The sequence below is a fragment of the Hyaena hyaena genome, unplaced genomic scaffold (assembly GCF_003009895.1).
Source record: "Hyaena hyaena isolate Hyena2069 unplaced genomic scaffold, ASM300989v1 scaffold_40, whole genome shotgun sequence".
Taxonomy (NCBI): Eukaryota; Metazoa; Chordata; class Mammalia; order Carnivora; family Hyaenidae; genus Hyaena; species Hyaena hyaena.
In genome coordinates this window covers 2,294,585-2,316,999 of record NW_024080672.1, presented here as the reverse complement: position 1 = coordinate 2,316,999, position 22,415 = coordinate 2,294,585, and the positions used below count along the sequence as shown (strand labels likewise).

Here is a 22,415-nt window from a genome sequence, read left to right as displayed (position 1 = left end):
AGAGAGAGAGACAGTGTGAGCAGGGGAGGGTCAGAGAGAGAGGGAGATACAGAATTTGAAACAGGCTCCAGGATCTGAGCTGGCTGTCAGCACAGAGCCTGATATGGGACTCAGACCCACAAACCGTGAGATCATGACCTGAGCAGAAGTTGGACTCTTAACTGACTGAGCCACCCAGGTGCTCCACATGTTGGCCTTTTAAAAATAGCTTTATTGCAGGGCGCCTGGGTGGCTCAGTCAGTTAAGTGCCTGACTCTTGATATTGGCACTGGTCATGATCTCATGGCCACAGGATCAAGCCCTGTGTCAGGTTCTGTGCTGAGCATGGAATGTACTTTGGATTCTCTCCTCCCTCTTTATCTGTCTCTCCCCTGCTCATACTTTCTCTCTCTCTTTGTCTCTCAAAATAAATAAAAATAGACTTTTAAAAAGCAGCTTTATTGCAATATAGTTGAATCAGAGTAGACTGTACATATTTTAAGTATACAATTTGGGACGCCTGGGTAGCTCAGTCGGTTAAGCGTCCGACTTCAGCTCAGGTCATGATCTCGCGGTTCGTGAGTTCAAACCCCATGGCTGTTCTGTGCTGACAGCTCAGAGCCTGGAGCCTGCTTCATATTCTGTGTCTCCCTGTCTCTCTGCCCCTTCCCATCTCATGCTCTCTCTGTCTCTCAATAATAAACATCAAAAAAATAAAACAAAAATAGTGTATACAATCTGGTCAGTTTTGACATAATGCATTTACCTGTGAAATCATCACCACAGTCAAGATAGTGAACATAACTGACACTCTTCCAAATTTCCTCCTGCCCCTTTCCATACACAAATACTTGTAATTATGTACTTTCACTAGATATAGATTCCTACCTTGACAGTTGTTGTTTCAGCACTTTAACGTGCTGTGAGGCTATACTGTGTTCTCACTTGCTTTGTTTCTGACAAGAAATCTGCCTTATCTTTGTTCCTCTGTATATAATGTCTTTTCCTCTGGCTGCTTTTGAACATTTCAGTTATAATGTGTCTTGGCATAGTTGTGTTTAAGTTTCTGGTCTTGGGGTTCATTGAGCTTCTTGGCTTTTGTGTGGTAGGGATTTATAGTTCTCAGAAAATTTGAACATTAAAATTTTTTAAAATATTTCTTTTTGAGAGAGAGAGAGAAACAGTGCAAACAGGGACAGTGCAGAGAGAGAGGGAGACACAGAATCCGAAGCAGGCTCCAGGCTCTGAGCTGTCGGCACAGAACCCAACGTGGAGTACAAAATCCTGAATCGCGAAATCATGACCTGAGTCGAAGTTAGATGCTTAACTGACTGAGCCGCACAGACGCACCAATTATTTTCATCTGACACATGGTCATTTTCATCTTGCATAATTTGATTTTGAGTCTTTGTATCTTCCATGCCTCTACTTTTAGAACACGTGAACTGCATTTCTTATAACTTTTAATATCCTTGTCCTCTAATTTTAACATCTTTGTGGGTTCAGGATCAGTTTCTTCTTTTTGCCTTATAAATGTTGACATTCCATCAGGCTTCATTCTGCAGCCTATTTATATATATATACCTATATATAAATAGGAGAAAGAGAGTGAGCATGACAGGGGCAGAGAGAGGGAGAGAGAATCCCAGGCAGGCGCCACACTGTGAGCTCAGAATCTTGACATGGGACTCGATGACATGGGACTCAATCTCACAACCATGAAAGTATAACCTGAACCAAAACGAAGAGTCACACATCTAACCAACTGAGCCATCCAGGCACCGCTGTTCTTCAGTCTCTCTTCAATACTCTGATTTGGCAATTTTATCAACTGCCACAATCTCAGTTTTCACCTTAAAGCAGATTATTACCAAATACGTCTCTTTTTCTCATTCTATCTCTGAGATGATTATAATTGGTTATAATATTTCTAAGTCTGTAGGACATCTTTCAGCTCACTGACAGTTCACAGTTATTCCATTTAAAATGGAGATGGCTCTTTTTCAATTTCTCCACTTAGGTTATTGATAGCACTATTTTCTTTCTGTCATCTTTGATCTTTTCCTTATTTTAGCCCATAAGCCAATCTATTGCTATGTCCTTTTACTTCTGCCTTTGAAACATTTCTCATATCTATCTTTTCTATGGCCACCATCTTTTATTAACTCTGTCCTTATTTATGAACTGAATGTTTGTACCGCCACCCCACCCCTCATGTGTTGAAATCCTAATCACCCATGTGATGGTATTAGGAGTTGGGGCCTTTGGGAAGTAATTCTTCTGAGGGTGGAGTCCTCACAAATGCGATTCGTGTCCCTAGAGACAAGAGTGCTCATCCTCTCTGCTCTCTACCATGTGAGGATATAAGAAGATGGCCATATAAAAGCCAGGAAGTGGGCTCTCCCCAGACACTGGATTTGTTGCCGCCTTGATCTTGCATGTCCTGGCTTCCAGAACTGTGGAAAATAAATGTTAGATGTTTAAGCTATTCAGTCTATGGTATAATTGTTATAGCAGCTCAAATGGACAAAGACAGACCTATAGTAATGTTACTATTTATGTTAGTCTTTAGTAATATTACTATTATATTTATATTAGTCACAGTAGTTTATTTTTGCTTTTGTTACCCTTGCATATCCGGGAGACATATCCAGAAAAATGTTGCTAAGGCCGACGGTATCAAAGAGATTGCTGCCTGTGGCACTACTTCTTGCTTACAAAATATAGTCAAATTGTGTAGCATGCTTCTCAGCCTTCCACATTATGGTTGCATTGTTTGTTTCAATCTTAATTTTTCTTGTTTTGTTTCTTTGTGCATCCTCCAGGAAGAATGGAGGGCGGTGTCATACAGTGGTTAAAAGTGAAGAACCTAGAGTCAGATTTGACTGGATTTGAGTCTTGGCATTGCAGTTTAGTAAGGTGTTGCGCATTTTATTTAAATTCACTAAGTGTCACCGCTTTCAACTGAAAGGCATAGTGATAAGATAGGATGATAGTTCTATTTATAAAATGCTTAGTAAGTATCTGGAAAATAATCAAATTGCCAAGACTCTTAACTTTTACTGTTACTAATTTTTTCTTGGCTTTCCTATTTCCTTGCATATACTCATGTTCCTTTTTTATATGGAGTTCCCTGCCTTCGTACTCATGTTTCCATTTGAAATCCTAGAATACTTAGGTCAAATGCCATCTACGTTAAGTGCCAACCGGATGAATTCTTTATGTCAACACTTTTTTATACTTTATCCTTGACTTTCTTGTATTAGTGTTTGTGTACATAGTTTATTTCCTTTTGGATTTTAAGCTTGTTGAAAGCAAGGACTATATATCATTGTGTGTCCTGTGGCATCTGGCATGGTACATGAGAGAGTTGCTTGATATTTGTTGAATGTGTGAATGAATTGTGGTTCTACTTTGCCATACTTACTGTTTGACCTAGAGTGAGTTGCATATTAAATGAACTGTCTGTAAATCACAGTCTTCCTAATTTCTTATGTTTTTAGTAAATTATACCTTTCCAAGCTTAATACCTTTGTCTGGCACAATAGTTATTAGCATTATTAGTTATCAGTGTTAGAGTTCTCTTACAAAGTATACTTTTCATTCTGTTTAATACCAAAATAAAATTTCAGTTAGGTGTCATTTCTGTCATTGAACCTCTTGTGGACCAGAAGAAGTCAGACACAGGACCCCTATTATACCCACTGTGTTAAACTTAGTAGTACTGGTAAGATGATGTTGGACAAGAATACCACCCATATTTAATGGAAATGGTAGAGTCAGGTCATCAAGTTTAGGGATTAAATATGCTTCTCACCCAAGAAGACCTCTAGTTCTTTTTTTTTTAAAGTTTTTATTTTTAAGTAATCTCTACAATATGGGGCTTGAACTCACAAGATCCAGATCCAGAGTCACACTTTCCACCAACTGACCCAGCCAGGTGCCCCCGAAGACCTCTATTTTTAAGCTTTAGGGCTTCATATAATTTGCTTTTCGTCAGTCTAATTCTATTTAGATTATATTGAAGGAAGAGCATGGATTCATTAGTTGAGAGGAGCTGAAACTGAAAGGGTGGTTGTGATTAGTTGGTGCACTGCACAGTTTTATAATGGGAGTCTTTGAAAGACAGGAAAAATAATGCTCGGAATGACCGGGGAAAGGGCAAGTGGAGTGATTTCTTCTCTGACTAGACTGGGAGCTTTTCAATGGCAAGGACTGTATGTATCTTACTTCTGTCCATCTTTAAGCTCCGTGACAGTACTTCATGCAGTGAATACTTGTTGAGTGGAGTTCTAAATCGAGAAGTGAAGAAAGAGCATCTAAGGTTATTTTCATGGCAATGCAAATCTCTCTTTCAAAATGCATTACTTTGAATTGTGTGCCCCAGCATGGTTTCAAAAGGCCTTTTATGAAAAAGAAAAAAATAAAGTAAAACAAAACTCGCATGCAGCTCCTTAAAAACATTTTCCCCTCTATAAATGGCAATGCCCCTTCTCTGAAAGCACATGGACTTGTTAGCCCCAGTCACTGAGACTGTTACCCTAGCCATTTAAAGCCTATGGAAGCCTCCCTGTCTTCTTTCCTAGAACCCACTTTCTAAACTGGTGACTTAGTTGAAATACATGCTCCTGGATTTAACATTTTATTAGGATTTTTCTTAATACCATTGGACGGGGTGCTTTCCATAAATGTGGGTGTAGGAAGGTAAAAAAACTCTTCCATTCTCGGATCTCATCCGAGATAGGTGTTTTATTGAATATTTTCAGTTTTTCATACACATTATTAAAGGAGATTATATAGAATGGGGAATCTAGAATACTTGATATAATAGGTAAAGTACATAACATTTTAGAAACGATAACCTTATAAGATTTATTGTTAAAAATGGTAAAGGGACGTTATAGAGATAGAAAGCAGGAGAGATGGCTTAAAACTATATAGTTGTTTCCTGCAGACCTAAATAATAAGTTTGTATATGGTTGATGTCTTTATTTTTTAAAGTTTATTTATTTATTTTGAGGGAGAGAGAGAGAGCAAGCAGGGGAGGGGCGGAGAGAGAAAGAGGGAGAGAGAATCCCAAGCAAGCTCCACACTCTCAGTGCAGAGCCCCATGTGGGGCTCAAACTCATGAACCATGAGATCAAGACCTGAGCTGAAATCAGGAGTCAGATGCTTAGCTGACTGAGCTACCCAGGCTCCCCCATGGTTGATGTCTTTAAATGTGATTAGATCATTAGTTTGAAACTAGCATTTTAAAGGTTTATTTTTTAATAGAAAACATCTAGGGGCTCCTGGGTGGCTCAGGTTTAAGCGTCCAACTTTAGCCCAAGATTAAGATCTCACTGTTCGTGAGTTCGAGCCCTGCATTGGGCTTTGTGCTGACATCTCAGAGGCTGGAGCCTGCTTCGCTTTCTGTGTCTCCTCTCTCTCTGCCCTTCCCCAGCTCGCACTCTGTCCTTCTCTCTTTCAAAAATAAATAAACATTAATTAAGTGAACATTAAAAAAAATAGAAAACATCTAAATAACAGTTGACTTTTTAATATTAAATGCATGTTTACCATACAAAATGTCACTGCCTCTATTGAAAGTAATTTATTGAAATCAGTGTGTTCTAGGTCAATGGCATCTAAGACTCCAGTTGGATTCATTGGACTGGGCAACATGGGGAATCCAATGGCAAAAAATCTCATGAAACATGGCTATCCACTCATTATTTATGATGTGTTTCCTGATGCATGCAAAGAGTTTCAAGATGCAGGTGAACAGGTAAGGCCTTTTCTTTATATTTGTTCTAGATTTTGATGTTTAAAAATAAATCTACATTCCAATAAGTGACAACCTAGGAGTATACCGGAATTGTAAACCTATTTCACTGTTAATTTTACATGTATTATGTATTTGTTTTATATATATATATACACACACACACACACATACATACATATAGTGTTGTTACCTTTCATCCAACATCCAGGTGTGCAACAAAGGTTAAGAGAGACCTATTCCTTGGCAGGTGACTCGGAGCATTTCCCAGGTTAGGTCAAAGGGGCTTGCTTTGGCTATGGATTAATTTTCTTTTGGCAACTTTATGGACTGCGCTGTGAAACCAGAGAGTTTGGTGGAAATAGTTTCCCATGTTATTAAGAGGCACAATTTGTCTTAGGACAAGAATAGGCTCAGGCACTATCAGCAATAGCCAAATCATGGAACGAGCCCAAATGTCCATCACCTGATGAATGGATAAAGAAGATGTGGTGTATATATACAATAGAAATACTAGTCAGTGATTAAATAGAATGAAATCTTGCCATTTACAACAACGTGGATGGAACTGGAGGGTATTAGGCTATGCTAAGCTAAATAAGTCAGAGAAAGACAGATATTATTGTGATTTCACTTATATGTGGAATTTGAGAAACTTAACAGATGACCATACAGGAAGAGAAAGAAAAATAAGGTAAAAACAGAGAGGGAGGCTCTTAAATTCAGAGAATAAACAGGGTTGATGGACGTGGGAGTTGGGAGGGGGAGGGGAAAATGGGTGCTGGGCATTGAGGGGGCCACTTGTTGGGATGAGCACTGGGGGTTATATGTGAGTAATAAATCATGGGAATCTACTCCTGAAGCCAAGATGACTCTGCATGTTAGCTAACTTGAGAATAAATTAAAAAAAATAATAATAAAATAAAATAACTTCACAATTAAAAAAAAACAAGAATAGGCTTAGGGATAGGAAACTTGGTTTGAATCCCAGCTTAGATACTTCCCTGCTGTCTTGCTGGGGGCAAGTTATTTCACCTCTGCTGATTTCCTCCTCTGTAAAATGGGAATGCGGACAACCTATGCCATTAGATTATGAGGCTTAAATGAGAGAATATATGTGAATGTACTTCATAAATATAGTAGCAGCACTTTATGAATGAATATGTTATTGACCATAAACCAGGAGACAACCTAGAACCGCTGTGTGCCATAATGAATTACAGAGCTGAGTTAGGACAGACCTCTCGTGTTTTGTTTTTAGGCTATCATTTCAAGAATTTTTGGACTAGAATATATCCTGTTAGATGATAGCATCCACTGGTCAGGTCATGTTTGGATCTGTTAAACTTGATCAGTAACTCACATGGCGGGAAATCATGTATTAGTAACTGAATTTGGACTTTTGTTTTTTTGAGACATGGAGGAAATTCATATACAAGTTGTAGAATGGTAACTCGGGGTTGAGTGTAATCCCAGAATGGGGAGAATCCTAAAAATTTCCTGAGAAATACAGAAAACAGTGAGAGGAAAACTAAAATTAAACAGCTCACTTCTGGATGATAGACCGGGAGTAAATACTAAAAAATGTATTGCCTATGTATAGAGCAAGTTTAGGTTTCTAGAGATTTCTACGTTAGGGCAGCACATACAGATTGAATGCCTGCTGTATGTCTGGCAGTGTACACAGGGCTGTGGAGAATGAAACAGCTTGAGTTGGATGTGGCAAGGGAACAGGTGTGTCTCAGGTGGCAAGACTAAATGATATTACAAGGGAGTTTCTTTAAAATTGTGTTTTGACTATAATAAAGTACTGAAGCAGTTTTCGATGAGGAAAGAATAATTAACTGTGAAGAGTCCTTTCATTTCACACAGGAACAATAAAAATATTGTATGTAATCTTCGCTTACCTCCAGACAGAAATGGCCTAGTCTGAAATGAAAGTCACAGAGACAGGGTCGCTCAGAACGCTAAATAGAAATGAGAAGATTCTAGGACAGAGTGCTCAGTCATTGGATTTTCCTTCCCCCACCCCTTGATATATAAGTGGGTGTGAGGAAGAAAAGAAAATGGACTCTGGGTAGCTGCTCCTCCCAGATTAGTGAAGAGTGAAGACTTCCCTTACTTCTTGTCTGCCCCCAGCACACGGTGGGAAAAGTCCTGTGGCTGGTTCAGACCCAGGCAGCAGCCTGGAACAGAGAATGCTTTTTCCCCACATCCTCTCTCCCTTCCATCTCTGGTTCCCTTAAGATCTTGGCTCTGTGAGGTCCTCTGAGTGTTGATTGGAAGAGCAGTGGGCAGTGGGAGAATGTAAAACTTGGGTGAATGAAGGGAGGAAAAATAAAGGCTAAGACAACTTTGGGCCCGAGAGGAAAGTACCGTGCTATAATAAAATGAGAGTGTTTGTTGATAAGTGATTTATGCTGGCTGCCTAAACAACGTTTTGAATGGTGGCAGTGTCATTTGAACAAGTGCGATTTCCTCAGAGTGTTACTTTAAAAGGTAACATTAATTTGAATGAATAAGTTCTGGTATATGGAAATGTCATTATTATTATTTCATAGCTATATTTAAATTTGCGAAATGTTGGGTAAAAGAAAAACTGAGTTTTATTCTGCTACTGAAAGACAAAGACCAGACTTGGAGTGGGATGGAAAAATGTAGGTGAAAATCTTGAAACTTCTTGCCATTGTGCACAACGGTGTAATGAAAGGTTTAACAGTTTGACAGTTCAGAGCCTGTTTGTGTTGATGCTTCCATTTTGAGGACACGTGTCCCCTACCTTTCTCCCAATATTACTATATCAGGTGAAGCTGATAAAATGGTAGCCAAAGAAAATAAGTTTTTCCACCCAAAGATTGTACAGACTGGCTCGTTGATTTCTAATGTTGACTGTGCTTTCAGTGGGAAGCATCAAATTAGGGATATCTGGATCCCTAGCAACAGTTGGTTCTGAAGATCTTTGGACATTTCCGTGAAGAAGTGCTTTTTCTTTTTTACAAAGCAAAAAGTGGGGATTTGTTTGATGTAACCGAAGAGTTGGGGAGTGGTTTGACTGAGGCACAGTCCAATTTTGGGCACAGATGTAATTGGATTCCTTTCTGTCTGCCTCTTGTCTCTACTTTGTTCAGCAGCTCCCCCACCCCCTTAAGGTGCAAAATGGATACCTGCAGTTTCAGGTGAAGAGATGTTTTAGAATATTATGATCCTGGAGCTTTTCTTCAAGCCTTAGCTAGTAGTAGAGCATACTAAATGGGTTATGAAGGAAATAAAAACATGACATGATAAAAATCTTTGACATGTTTGATGGTATTTAATCAATATGTTTGTGCCTTTAAATGTTAATCTATTCTAGGGGTACCTGGCTGGCTCAGTCATTAGAACATTCGACTCTTGATCTTGGGGTCATGAGTTCAAGCCCCATGTTGGTCACAGTTTATTTAAAAAGCTTAACCTGTTTTGAAAGGGCATTTATAATTGGTTAAGTATGTTATTTGTGGTCATTTCCATAAAAAATGTGGGCATTCATCTTTCAGTATCCTTTTCTTATATCCTTATTTCTGTTGGAAACTCAGGTTTAACCTACAATGATGCCTCATTTCAGCTTTTAGAATCTTTTATAAGAATGTAATCCATGGTAATTATCAAGCCTTTGTATGTCAGAAATCATGACTTGATAAATTGTGAATGCAGTGGTATAAAAATATACACCCTGGAACCAGACTGCCTGGGCTTCACTCTCAGCTCTCCCGTATGCTGACTGTGTGACTTTGGACAGATTATTTATTTAATCTCTTTCTACTTAAATTTCCTCATTTTATAAACTGGGGATAATAGTACTACCTTTTTAGTCCTGAAGAACCCGACACATAGAAAGTGCTGTTTTTGCTGCCATTTTGGTGATTGTTATATCCCTACCATCTCTCTCCCAAATCTTTATTCCCCAACACTACACACAGAAACACACCACTGTCATTGTATCATCACCGAGTCCAGAGTGCTTTGGAAGAGAGCTAGAGACATATTTGTAAGTTAAAGAATGATGGAAAAAATTAAAACCAAACTAGGAGGTAAAGTGATTTGATGGCGTCCCAGTTTGAGGACGTATTCTGCACTGTCCCTTCTGTCCCACTTTTATTTTACAAAAGAACCTGATTTCTCTTTTGAAGCATTAGCATCAAGGGCATACGAATTGTGCCTCATTTTCATTTTTGTTGTCTAGGAATTTCCTTGGAGATGCTGCTGGTCTATGCCAAAAGGCTTGGGGGCTTACACCATTTCTGTGTGAGTTTCTTGCTGGATGAACGAGGCTTAACTAAATGGTCTTTTCTTTTGTTTTCTCTTTAAAAACTTGGAAACTATCTTGCTGTTCCTGGGTTGTAAGGCTGAGCATGTTTGGTTAAGTAATTCTCTTGGGATCTAAGCTGGCATCCACTTGCTTCTTGTTAAATGAGGACTCTTGCTGAGTGGGCTCCATCATTGTTGACCAGATGTTTCAAGATGTAAGCACAAACTGTTTTTGTCAGTTTTTTGACTGGAGTGTAATTTTGAAGTAAGTGTGCTTTTCTACTTGGAAAGATTAAAAAAACATGGAGTGGATTGTTGTCAGCTTCCGATGGACATGTAAAAGGGAGGTGCCATCCCTGCAGATTACTCTGGGCCTGGATGCTCTCATCCTCCCCCTACCCAGCAAAGCAGATTTTGCCTTTAATTCATCTGGTCTTCTTCTACTCTTCGTGTTACATACCTGCCAGTGTACAGATGAATCTAAATCCAGAGAAATTGGCTACAAAAATTCTTAAAGACTACAGATATTGTGATACACAAGGGAACCCCTCTCCTGCAGTTAAAATTGAGATAATGGAAAAATAGAGACATCTTAATTCATAATACTTTAAGAGTGAGGCACTTAGAATTAGCAAGAGACCCTTCTGCATGGTTATGGCGGAGCAGAGCCATGGCCCAGAGCCAGCCAGGTCAGCGACTGTCTACACACAGGGAGGTATAGAAGCATCTTGCTAATGCTGGGCCTTTGTACTGACCACTGTAGATGCAGCCTGTCCTGGGAGCCCGTTTCCACCGAGGCTGTGCCTTCCTAGAACTTAGGGTTACTAAATGTGAAAAATTACTTCAAGTAAGATTCCTTTCTACTTTGGAGATAGAAACCCTTAAAGATAACTCAGATGATTTTGTAGATGCAGAAACTGAAGCCAGAGAGGTTAAGTTGATCTGCACCAAATCACACAACAGCTTAGTGGCTGAGCTGCAACTAAACCTGGTCTCTGGTGGCCTGGGTGGCTCAGTTGGTTGAGCATCTGACATTGGCTTAGATCATGGTCTCACGGTTGGTGGGTTCGAGCCCTGCGTTGGGCTCTGTGCTGACAACTCAGGGCGTGCTTCGGATTCTGTGTCTCCCTCTCTCTTTGCCCCTCTCCCGCTGGTGCTCTCTCTGTTTCTCTCTCTCTCGCTCTCGCTCTCTCTCTCTGTCTCAAAGATAAATAATAAACATTAAAAAAAAAAGTAAACCTGGGTTTCTGACTTCCCAAATTAGTGTTCCTTTCAGTGATCCATGCTGTCTTTGCTTATCCATTCAATTAGTAAACGTAATTGAAGGGACTCTAATTAGTTTGGCTCCTAAAGGCTTCTGTGGTTAGTGTCAGACTGGCAACAAGGTTTGTTCCCCTTCCCACCCCCCTTCCCCAAGCTTTTGAGTCGTAGCCAAATTTTGTCAGTCAATTATTTCAGAGTCTTGAAGACATCACATGGAAGTCAAAATGATTTGAATAGCTGGGCACACATGTCTGTCTATCTGTCTGATAAGCATGCCTTCTGCAGTGCAAATTAGAGACCCTGTTATTACAATGTACCAAGTATATATAGTCATTAGATATGGAGCAGTTGTGGCCAGTTCATGGTGACATTCCAGCTATCACTATCATTGTGTGTTTTTTCCAGACCTGTGAGCTTTGACACCACTTTCCTATATAATTGTGGGGTTAGCAGGACTCTGGCAACCCAGGCATCCCAAAAAGCAGATGCTAGGGATGCAGGGGGCTGATTGGGCACCCCATGCACTTGGCAGTTGCATGAGTTGGCACTGCCAGTTCATGGGTATGAGAAGCTTGGACGTGTGAAGTGCACTTAGATCTGGGAACTAATTGTCAGTGTCCCTGAGGAGTTCTCTAGGTGGAATTGACCTTCCTTCAATGGAAGAGACTCACTGAATTCCTAAAAGAAAGTCTGAAATTGACTCTTAAACCTCAGGGCTTACCAAGGTCCCTGAAATATCAAGAGGAATGGAGTTGATAACTGAAGGAAAGACCACTGAAAGGTATGCCATCATCTTGCACCATGTGTGTTACTTCATTTAAGGAGGTATGAACGGATGAGGCTCTCTGTATAACCCATATTTTTGGTGCAGTCCAGGAGTAGAGAAATAGGACGCCTACAGCTTTTCCTTTTTTTATACTCGTCTTACTAAGCTCTGTTTTCCCTGAGTAAACTTGAACTGTTTGCCAGCAAATAGTCCCCTCCTTCTGAATCTCCGCATTTATTTGGGCATAGGAAAGGTTTTTATTGAACTGAAGTATTTCTTCGTAATTACATGGAAAAAAATTTTTTTTTCAGAATTTTGGGGGCAAATCCTGATGATGTATCAAAATGTACATGTTGAATGTGCTGCACTGTAGACTCTAAAGTGCCATTTTGCCTTTAGAATGAAACATTAAAAGAGAGAGAATATCTGCTTTTTTTTTGTCTTAGGGTCTGAGATATTTTATGTTATTTAATATTAGTACACAAAATGCTAGGATACTAATTTTGCCTGAAATTTTAAAATATGACAGGAAATTCTGTTAAAACTGTATCTAGAATTTGATTTAGGAGCTAATAGTCTTCTAGGGAAAATTGAATTGTGGTCACCTCTAGCTCATAATATTTAAACCACACAGTTTGCCTTCCCATTCTTTCCCCCTCGTCAACTGCACATCGAAGACTAAAGGAAGGCATTAGCTGTAATTCTGCCCTATGAAAAGCAGGGGCATTCCCATTCCCAGGATGCTTACATTTCCTAGCAGAAAATAGGTCCATTGTTAACACCTTTGTTCATTATTCTACAGAGAAATCTGCAGTTATCCTCCAGGTAGCCCTTTGTCTTTTTTTAAAAGAGAACAATTGGGGTGATGGAGTCTTTCTGTTAAAGGAGAGTTTGACTCAAGACGGGAGCTCCCAGTCTCTTCTGACCTCTTTGGTTGCCAGCGTATCAGGGTGCGTGTGTGAGACAGAGCAGGGGTTTGCGGGAACGTGAGTGAGGGCGTGTGCGTCCGTGCACGCACACACAAAGGATGGACCGTAACTTTCCTGTACGGGATGCTTGTGGCCATCATAAGGCAGAAATGAGGGCAGAAGTGAGAGCATACCTTGATGCCTATTTGTATGTCTTGTTATCTGTAGTTTCTACTTGTGTCCTGGGAGCTTACACACTCAGCCTTTATGGTGGGATACTTACAGCTAGTACAGTAAGTGCTCATGTCCTTGTCCTGAGCTTTTCTTTTCTGTACAGGCTTAATTTTTTTTTTCTTTGAAAATGGAGACTAGAGAATGGTGGTGAACGGGACTTGAAAATCTACTAGGGGGTTTTGCTGCCTATGAAATCACCGGTGAATCCTACACTTTAGCTACCATCCCTGTTGCACAAGGATGTTTTTCTTAGTTCAAGCATCTACCAAAAAGTACGCTGTTTAAGAATCCAAGTTGGAGGAATCCATGAGAAGTATGTCTGTTCCCAGGACTGTTGGGTTTTGCCCTTTTCCCCTCAACTCACTTCACACTTTTTAAAATAAACAGTGGATTTGATTCCGTAGAAACTGCATCTGTATGTATGTAAGGGATAGACTCTTTATTTTAGGCAGTAAGCTTTTTTTTTGGTCATTGGGCAATAAATTCGTTTTGTTCACTGTCAGTGTTGTCAGCATGGCTAAAAAGTGATCCTACTTGTGCTTTTGAAACTGCCTCCATTTTAATTTATGTGCCTTTGTGATTTCTTTTAAAGGTAGTGTCTTGCCCAGCAGATGTAGCTGAAAAAGCTGACAGAATTATTACAATGTTGCCCACCAGTATCAATGCAATAGAAGCTTATTCTGGAGCAAATGGAATTCTAAAGTATGTATCTCTCAACTATGGAAATTTTCGTGTTGTGATAGTTCATGAATTTCGTATTTGTTAACATTATAGGAAATTACAGTGATGTTTGTTAAAACTTTCTATACTGTTTTCTTATTTCTTAAAAGTGAACAGTGTGGTTTCTCTCTTATTGTAAAGGGTTTCTTTTTTCACTAAAAGCAAGTATGTGACTTTGGGGAATAATATTTTTTGCTTCTGTTTCTTTCCTTAACTCTTGCATTAAACTTATGCTTTCATTGCTAACATGTTTAAGAGACTTTTAAAGCTTGCATTTTAAACCATACAAATGTTACAAGCATAATTTTCTTATGGTTTATAGAAATTCAGGGAAAGGTTTCTATGAAAAATAAAACCAAACATTGGAAAGAACACCATTATTTAACATTTTATTATATTATAAAAAGTTATTGTATGTCCTCTGGGTTAGTACATCTGTAGTAAGAACTTTGAGAAGTTGAAATTAAAGGTTAGCAGTAGCTCTTTAAATAAAATATAATTTGGGCCAGAGTTTTCTAGCCAGTGCTTAGCTTCCCTGGCTTTGAGAATCTTTTGGTTACTTTCTGCCTATTGCCAAATCCTTGTGGTTGTGTTAGAATGACAGTGGTTGAATTTCCAATTTAATTTTCTGGTCTTCCTGGTTGCTGTTTATAACTTGTTTTGTTGTTGTTGAATTTCAGCAAGGAGAGAACAAACTGGTAGGTCTTGTAGACATACGTAAGGCCAAAAGAAGGGATTTATCATTTCATAAAACTCTTATACGTGAACTTTGACATGTCTGGACATTGAATTGCCTTGGAAAACTAACTTGCAAGCAAAGACACTTGGATATTAGGCAGAAAACTGATAAGATAAATGTTTAGATTTCAGGGAAGATTGAAAGACACTCATTTTGGACAGAGCCGTCAGGCCCATGGTGTGTACGGTCCTGAGGGGACTTAGTGGTCTCATTATCTAGTCTGTTCCAATTACAGCCCTGCTTAATTGCCTGCTTATTTGCCTCTTCAGGAAAAGTCACCAAAAATTTGTGTGGAGACAAAATGTTTATTAATATTCTTTACTAAGGACTGTGGTGGCCAACTAGCAGAGCAGTTTTGTCTAGGGAGTGCTTTCATATATTGTGGCTTTAGATTGAACTATAATTTGCTTTTTATGGGTGGTTCTTTATTTTCTTCTGGGTCAGGATCATTTCCCCATACCCAGTGCATATGTAATTTTTAAGACAATTTCCCATTTGCTTCAAGATTTAAGACCTTTGGGGCACCTCGGTGGCTCAGCCAATTGAGCATCAGACTCTTAATTTCAGCTGTGGTCATGATCACAGGGTTGTGGGATCGAGCCTTGCACCAGGCTCTGTGTTGAGTGTGAAACCTACTTAGGGTTCTCATTCTCTCTTCCTCTGCCCCTCTGCCCTGCTTGTGCACTCTCTGTCTCTGTCTCTGTCTCTGTCTCTGTCTCTCTCTCTCAAATTAAAAAAAATATATATTTAAGACCTTAAGAATGTTAATATCACATAATATTAATTACTGCTAAGTGTAATCCTTATGTTTTAGGTTGTATCAAGTGAAACTGCACATACTTCAGTGACCTATAATACAACACGCTATTTCCTTTCTGTGGAATATATCATTGCATTTGGGCTAGATCGGTTCCTATGTTTAAAACGGTTTTTTATACCATTTTGCATGCTATTTTTTCTATAGAAAGATTTTTCTTTCTTTTAATAGTTTTTTAGAAATGACTTTTGACTTCTTTCTTCAGTATTTATATATCTGATTTTCCAATCATAATTATGATTACATGTCATCTGGGTTAGTTGATCTGTAGTAAGGACTTTGGGAAGTTTGAATGAAAGGTAAGCCATTGCCCTTTAAGTAAATTATAATTTAAGTCAGTTTCCTAGCCAGTGAAGATAGACATAGATTATAAGGGAACCATGTAGGTAGATATAATCTGTCCTTACAATACAAACAAAATTGTCTTATTATAAGAATGCCATTTAGCATTAGTGTAAAATATGACAGAGGAAAAGACTGTTTCCCTGTTTTGCCAATGTGTGTGTGTGTGTGTGTGTGTACACACACACACACACATACATTTACCATAAAAAGCAAAAAAAATCTCTATTCGTGAGATTTCCAGGTTCGTTCCTATATTTTCCTTTCTGCCTCTTTGATGTTTTATTTTGTCTTTAAAAAGCTGTAATTATTAAAGAATATACCACCCTGGAGCAAATGGCTAAATTTCAGTGGCTTGTGTTTATTCTGCCTCGTGGAAAGGACATGGATATGTGGAATTGGCAACATGGCTTATTAAAGACAAATAAAATACTTTTTAAAGAGCCCAGCTATTTTACAAACAAAAATTCAAATCTTACCAAATAGACCTTTTAAAGTTAACAGGTGTTTTAAATTGCTTACCTATATTATTATGGTATTGTGTGTTTCACCCGAAACCAAAATTTATAGCATGCGGTTTATTAGATTATTTAAGTTTGTTTGAAAGAGTTTAGGTTTACTTTGAACTTTAATTGATCTGAAAATGAATTTGAGATTTTTAACCAGTTCTAATAATGTTTTTAATATTAAACCAAAGACCTCCTTGATATCTGGCAGCTTTTAGTAGATTCTAATTCTGTAGGTGGCTGCATGAAATGTTTATTCAGAATTATAAACGCTATTTTTAAAACGATAAACCTATAATTAAACTATTATTTTTATCTGTTTACTTAGAAAAGTGAAGAAGGGCTCACTATTAATAGACTCCAGTACTATTGATCCTGCAGTTTCGAAAGAATTGGCCAAAGAAGTGGAGAAGATGGGAGCAGTTTTCATGGATGCCCCGGTTTCCGGTGGTAAGTGGCAGCTAACATCTGTGCACACCTACTTCTGTTTGTCAGAAGAAGCGATTACAATTTTGTGGTACCCACGACATATCCAGTTATTTTTAGACCTGTTATTAGTGTCTCCATTTCCTCCCTAAAAATGAAAACAGAACAAAACTCACTTTTGTTATTTAGTACGCTCAAAATACATTGCTTGTTCTAAGTTCAGACAAAACGATGTCACAACTTTGAAGAGTTAATGAATTTTTGGTCCAAACTGCTGTGGGTAGGGATAGAGCTATTCCTAGAAGATGTAACTTTTCAGAACAGATTCAAGAAGTAATTAGCTTGAATCATCTTTTAACTGTTAAAGAAGTGAAGGGAATGGTAAAAAAGAAAAAATCATTTTACAAGGGGAACTTTAGGCACAGATGATTCTTTACAGATGAATGTTACCAGGATTTCAAGGAGCAGGTAATTTCAATTTTTACATGAACTTTTCCAGACCTTAGAAAAAGAGGAGACACTGTGCAACTCATTTTGGAGACCTGAGTAACTCTGATGCTTCAACCAGAAAGAGAAATAAGAGAGGAAAAATTTTAGGTCCATATCAGTTATGAGTACAGAAGTAAAAATTTTTTTTTTTAATTTTTTTTTTTAAATGTTTTTATTTATTTCTAGGAGAGAGAGAGACAGTGTGAGCAGGGGAGGGTCAGAGAGAGAGGGAGTCACAGACTGAAACAGGCTCCAGGCTCTGAGCTGGCAGTCAGCTCAGAGCCCGACGCGGGGCTCGAACCCACGAACCGCGAGATCATGATCTAAGCGAAAGTCGTATGCTTGACCGACTAAGCCACCCAGGCGCCCCAGAAGTAAAAATTTTTAAAAAGTATATTAGCAAACTAAATCCAACCATATATAAAAGAGTTCTTTCCAATTTTGGTATATGTGCTGCCGAAGCAAGCACTAAAGGAGATCAAGCACTACTAGCAGGTTTGTTTTATCCTATACGTACACAAGTGACTTAACATTAGAAAATCTATAAATACATTTCACCACATTAGCATACTTAAAAATCATATGATCATCTCAACCAGAGGACAAGGATTCTCACTAATAAAATTCTAAAAGCATAGTATTATATCAGGGGCGCCTCGGTGGCTCAGTCAGTTGAGCATCTGACTTTGGCTCGGGTCATGATCTTGCTGCTCGTGGGTTCGAGCCCTGTGTCAGGCTCTGTGCTGATAGCTCAGAGCCTGGAGCCTGCTTCAAATTCTGTGTCTCCCTCTGTCTCTGCCCCTCCCCCACTCACACTCTCTCAGAAATGAATAAATGTTAAAAAAAAATTTTTTTTTAAATAAAATAAAAGCATATTATTATATCAAATATTAATAGTGGGTATTTGGGTATTTTGGAATGATAGTATTATAGGTATTATGATTTTCCATAATTTCCAAATTTTCCAAAATTACTCTATAATCAGATACCATATATATACATGCATGCACACACACATATATGTGTGCATATATACACATTTAATTAGTAGTTGAAGACTTGTTTCTAGTGGGAGGCTTTCTAGAAAGGCTGGACTGAAGAAACCAGTCATTTGCTCAAGACCGAGACTAGATTTTTAAAAATTATTTTCTGTAAAGTTCTAATTTAATCGAAGGAGGAAAAAAATTGCTGAATGGAAGTTTGTCCTTTAAATTGTAAAATCATCATCTCCTTACAGTGCTAAAAATACCTAACAGCTAGCGTAGTACATTGTTACAGTAATGACCTTTAATGACTCCCATCTCTGAATCTGCTCTGTGTATCCTTGCATGTATCCATGTGCTGCGTTGACTCTGAACTATCTGACTTGCTTTGGCCAGTGGTGTGTTAGCAAATGTTACACAGGGATAGACCTGAAAAGCACTTTGCCCTGTCTTGCTCTTGGGGACTCTTCTGTTGTCACATAGAGAAGCCTGGTTTAGCCTCCTAAAGATGCACTAACCTCCAAGTATCCAAGTGAGGCCATCTTGACCATCTAGCCAGAGTCAAGTTCCCAGATGACTGCAGCTGCATTACTGAGCTCAGGCAAATGAACTGCCCAGCTACAATAGTCCAAATTGCTCACCTGCAGAACTGTGAGCAAATAAACCCACGAAGTTTGGGGTGTTATGTAGCAATGGAAAACTGATGGAGCCAATATAGTTGATATTTCCATTATTATGTAGAAGTGTTTGTTGCCTAATGTATCAATCAGTGTGCCACCTGTGCTTATGTAGTCTAAGTGTTCTAAAGCCTTCCTGAAGAATGATAGTACCACAGTTAGCATAAAGGCCAACTATAATGCCAAAGCTAAGTCGCTAAAATGAAGTTTATTATTAAGCCAGTCCAGAAGAGTTTTGTTTGCTGCCAACCGGTCCCTGACTTCTATCTCTATATTCCTGATTACAAAGGAGAATGCTTGCCTATATGCTACCAAAGTAGCCACCCTGGTGAGCTGATATGAGATACCTATATTTGGTAAGATCTGGAAAAGTAAGTTGGTAAAAATTCAGTAAATCTTGTTATGGTGTTTTCATGGACTTGCTGGAGTTAAATAGTATGTCTAGCTTTTAAGTGTCTTTTGTGCTCTTAGAATTGAGTTTTATTAGTAGAAGGGACTTCAGTAATAACTTAATTTGACTTTCTTATTTTATACATGAGAAATTGAGACCCAAAGAGGTTAAATGATTTGGCCAGGATTCTCTAGCTTCATAGCCAATCTAGAACTAGAATCTTACTCTCCCATCTCAATCTTAAGATCTTCCCACACACTGCCACACCTTTTTTCCCTTTAGTCCCACCCTGTGGTGGCCTTTCTCTTTTTCAAAGCCTGTTAACACCATTTCTTTCTTTTATCAATGTGTTGGGTTTTTTTTTTTTGTTTGTTTTGTTTTGTTTTTCTGAGGGAGAGAGAGACAGCGTGAGCAGGCGAGGGTCAGAGAGAGAGGGAGACACAGAATCTGAAACAGGCTCCAGGCTCTGAGCTACCTGTCAGCACAGAGCCTGATGCGGGGCGGGGCTCAAACCCACGAACCAGAACCACAAGATCATGACCTGAGCCAAAGTCGGACGCTTAACCGACTGAGCCACCTAGACGCCCCATGTTAACACCATTTCTAACAGTTTTATCTAGTGCTGGTCCTCTGTCTTCTCTCTTGCTAGCTAACTGGCACTGGCCTGTAGTGAAACCTTTGGTGGGGAAGTGAAGGGAGAATTACCTTCTTTTCTAACTCTCAGAGATTGGCTTCTAACCCGGAAGAGGCCTAACATTTCTGTTCCAGTCGTTTGAGAAGAAATGGTTAAGAAGACATAATTTTCAAACCTGGGGACCTCCGCAGGGATCAGATTAGTCCTATTGTATTGACCCCATCCCGAAATGTTTGTTAGCTGGCTTATCAGTAGTCTTTTATTCTGCTGATGAGTTGGGATAGAACCAGAGTTTTGGGGGTCTTTCATGTTTTGGATCCACTGGCTGATGCTGCTTAATCTAATGTCCAGAAAAAGAGACAGTAAAGTAATATTTTGACACATCCCTGACATGTTTGAATTTGACTAGGATAGGATCTGTTCTAAGGTTTAAGGAAATGGAGTTGATAGGATTATAACTGAAGGCAGTGAAACTATTTTCCATGCCCTTCTGTGTCCCCACAGTATAGTATCTTTGCTACTGCAAGAACATGGTTTCCTTGTTTGTGCCCGTTTCTTCCACTGCTAGACTCTGAAGAGAGCAGATGCCTTGTCTTTCTCTACTTTCTATCTCCAGTGTATATCTCCTGGTGAGCATGTAATAAAGTGTGATTGATCGAATTAAAGATCTTCTATATTTTTAATTTCAAGATTAATGTTAAATAATTTGAGCTTTCCTGCAGTTATTTCCTCATTCCCAGGCTGTACTCCAGTTTATTTATCTCCAGATCATTGACCTCTCTCTGAAGTTCAAGTATCTGCCCTGAATTCTAACATCAGTAATATATTAAGTAATTACGGTTTTCAAAATGCTGTATTGTAATATTAGATGCCATTAGGAAGTATGATTATGATCACAGGGGTGGGGGTAGGATAAACAAAGTAGAATAATATTCAGAACAACTTAGAGGAAGTTCTTACATTAGAAGTTTATGATTTAGGGAAGCATACAAATAAAAATAATGAGTGAATAGTTACAAACTGCAAAATAATGTAGCACAGCAGTCTTCTCGGTAATTAGCAACCAGAAAGGAAACTCTACACTAACAATTTGATCATACCAACATATCAGGCATTGTAAAGAAATACTGTCTTTGTCCTTTCTGGGATGGCTGCTAATACTTTGACTTTTACCTGCATGGATACGTAGAGAAAGAATAATACCAGATTAGATTTATACAGTTGATTCCGGAGCAACAGTAGAATTTTTAGTTCTGGAAATGGAAAATTTATATTAAAGATTAACGACAAACCTCATAGATGATTCCCAGTTCCATCCACAGGAATGAACCAGTGGAATTTGGAATTAGATTTTATAGTTCATTAGTGACTATTCTTTAAGCAAGGAAAAAAGGAAATTGGTTAGTTCATACAATTCTCTTATCACCTTCAGTTTCAGTTTTTGTTGTACTGTTAATAAATTCAAAATTCACTTGATGTTAGGGATAGCCCAGAACTTTTAGGGAAAGAAAGGAACTCTAAAAATGAAGGTTGTAAAAAAAATAAAGGTCTTCAGTGAAATGTACTTAAAATTATTATATAATCCCTGCAAGATTATATATTGTTTTCTGATTACACACTCTTTTCTTTATATTCTGCTGACAGTACCTTGATTGCAAGAGACAAGCTTCCCTCTTCATTTCATGCAACAAACCTTTACTGAGTACTTTTATGTGGTGGGTATGGTCTAGGCACTGGAGTTAGTGCTTTGAAAATAGGCAGTCTTTTGCCACATGGAGTTTATGAGTTAGGAATAGAGAATAAACTAACAAAAATAATTTCAATGGTAAGTGCCATGAAGAAGGAAAAAAAAAGGCAGAGTAAACAGGTAATGAAACAGAGACTTAAAGGAGTGGACAGGATGCCTTCTTTGGGGAAGAGGCAGTTAGGCAGAGATGTGAAGGCACAAGTCTAGGGGAAGGGTGTTCAGCAGAGGAAGCTGCTCTCAGGGCCCTGAGGCATGAACAACCTCAGTATGTTTGTGGAACATTTATCTTTGTATCACTAGGATGTGGCAGGTAATTGCACTCAGCGTTTATTAAATTGACTCCCCCTATGCCTTACACCATGCCTTCATTTATCCGTTTGTGGGTATCAAAGTAAAGCTAACTAGGGTTTCTGTAAGTTAGCCCTTGACACTGGCCTCAGATAGGATGCCTTAAATCTATTATCGGTCTTGTGCAAATCACATCTTTATAAAAGCTGTAATCTTTTAATAGTCAAATGTTGTTTAGTCATACCATTTTGGATACATGCTTTTTTTTTTTTTTTTTTGAGAGGGTCTGCTCCTGTAAGGTTAGTTCCAATTTGATCAGCAATCATGTGTAATGGATGCTAGACATAAAGCAGATTAAAAACAATTGTTTGTGACTAATGACCAAATACTATTCAGTCTGTTCCAGGGGCATAATTACAGCACTTAACTGTGCTTGAATAATGGAAGAATAAACTCAC

The 22,415-nt window shown here is 38.6% G+C and overlaps 1 protein-coding gene across 1 annotated transcript in view; it reads left to right on the top strand.

The window, feature by feature from the left end:
- The window catches only part of HIBADH (3-hydroxyisobutyrate dehydrogenase), a 105,314-nt gene that overhangs the window by 7,132 nt on the left and 75,767 nt on the right, over positions 1-22,415 (top strand). Inside the window, exons 2-4 of the mRNA XM_039229905.1 lie at positions 5,586-5,746; positions 13,791-13,900; positions 16,651-16,772. Coding sequence (XP_039085836.1) covers positions 5,586-5,746; positions 13,791-13,900; positions 16,651-16,772 — 393 coding nt within the window. The remainder of the gene's footprint in view (positions 1-5,585; positions 5,747-13,790; positions 13,901-16,650; positions 16,773-22,415) is intronic.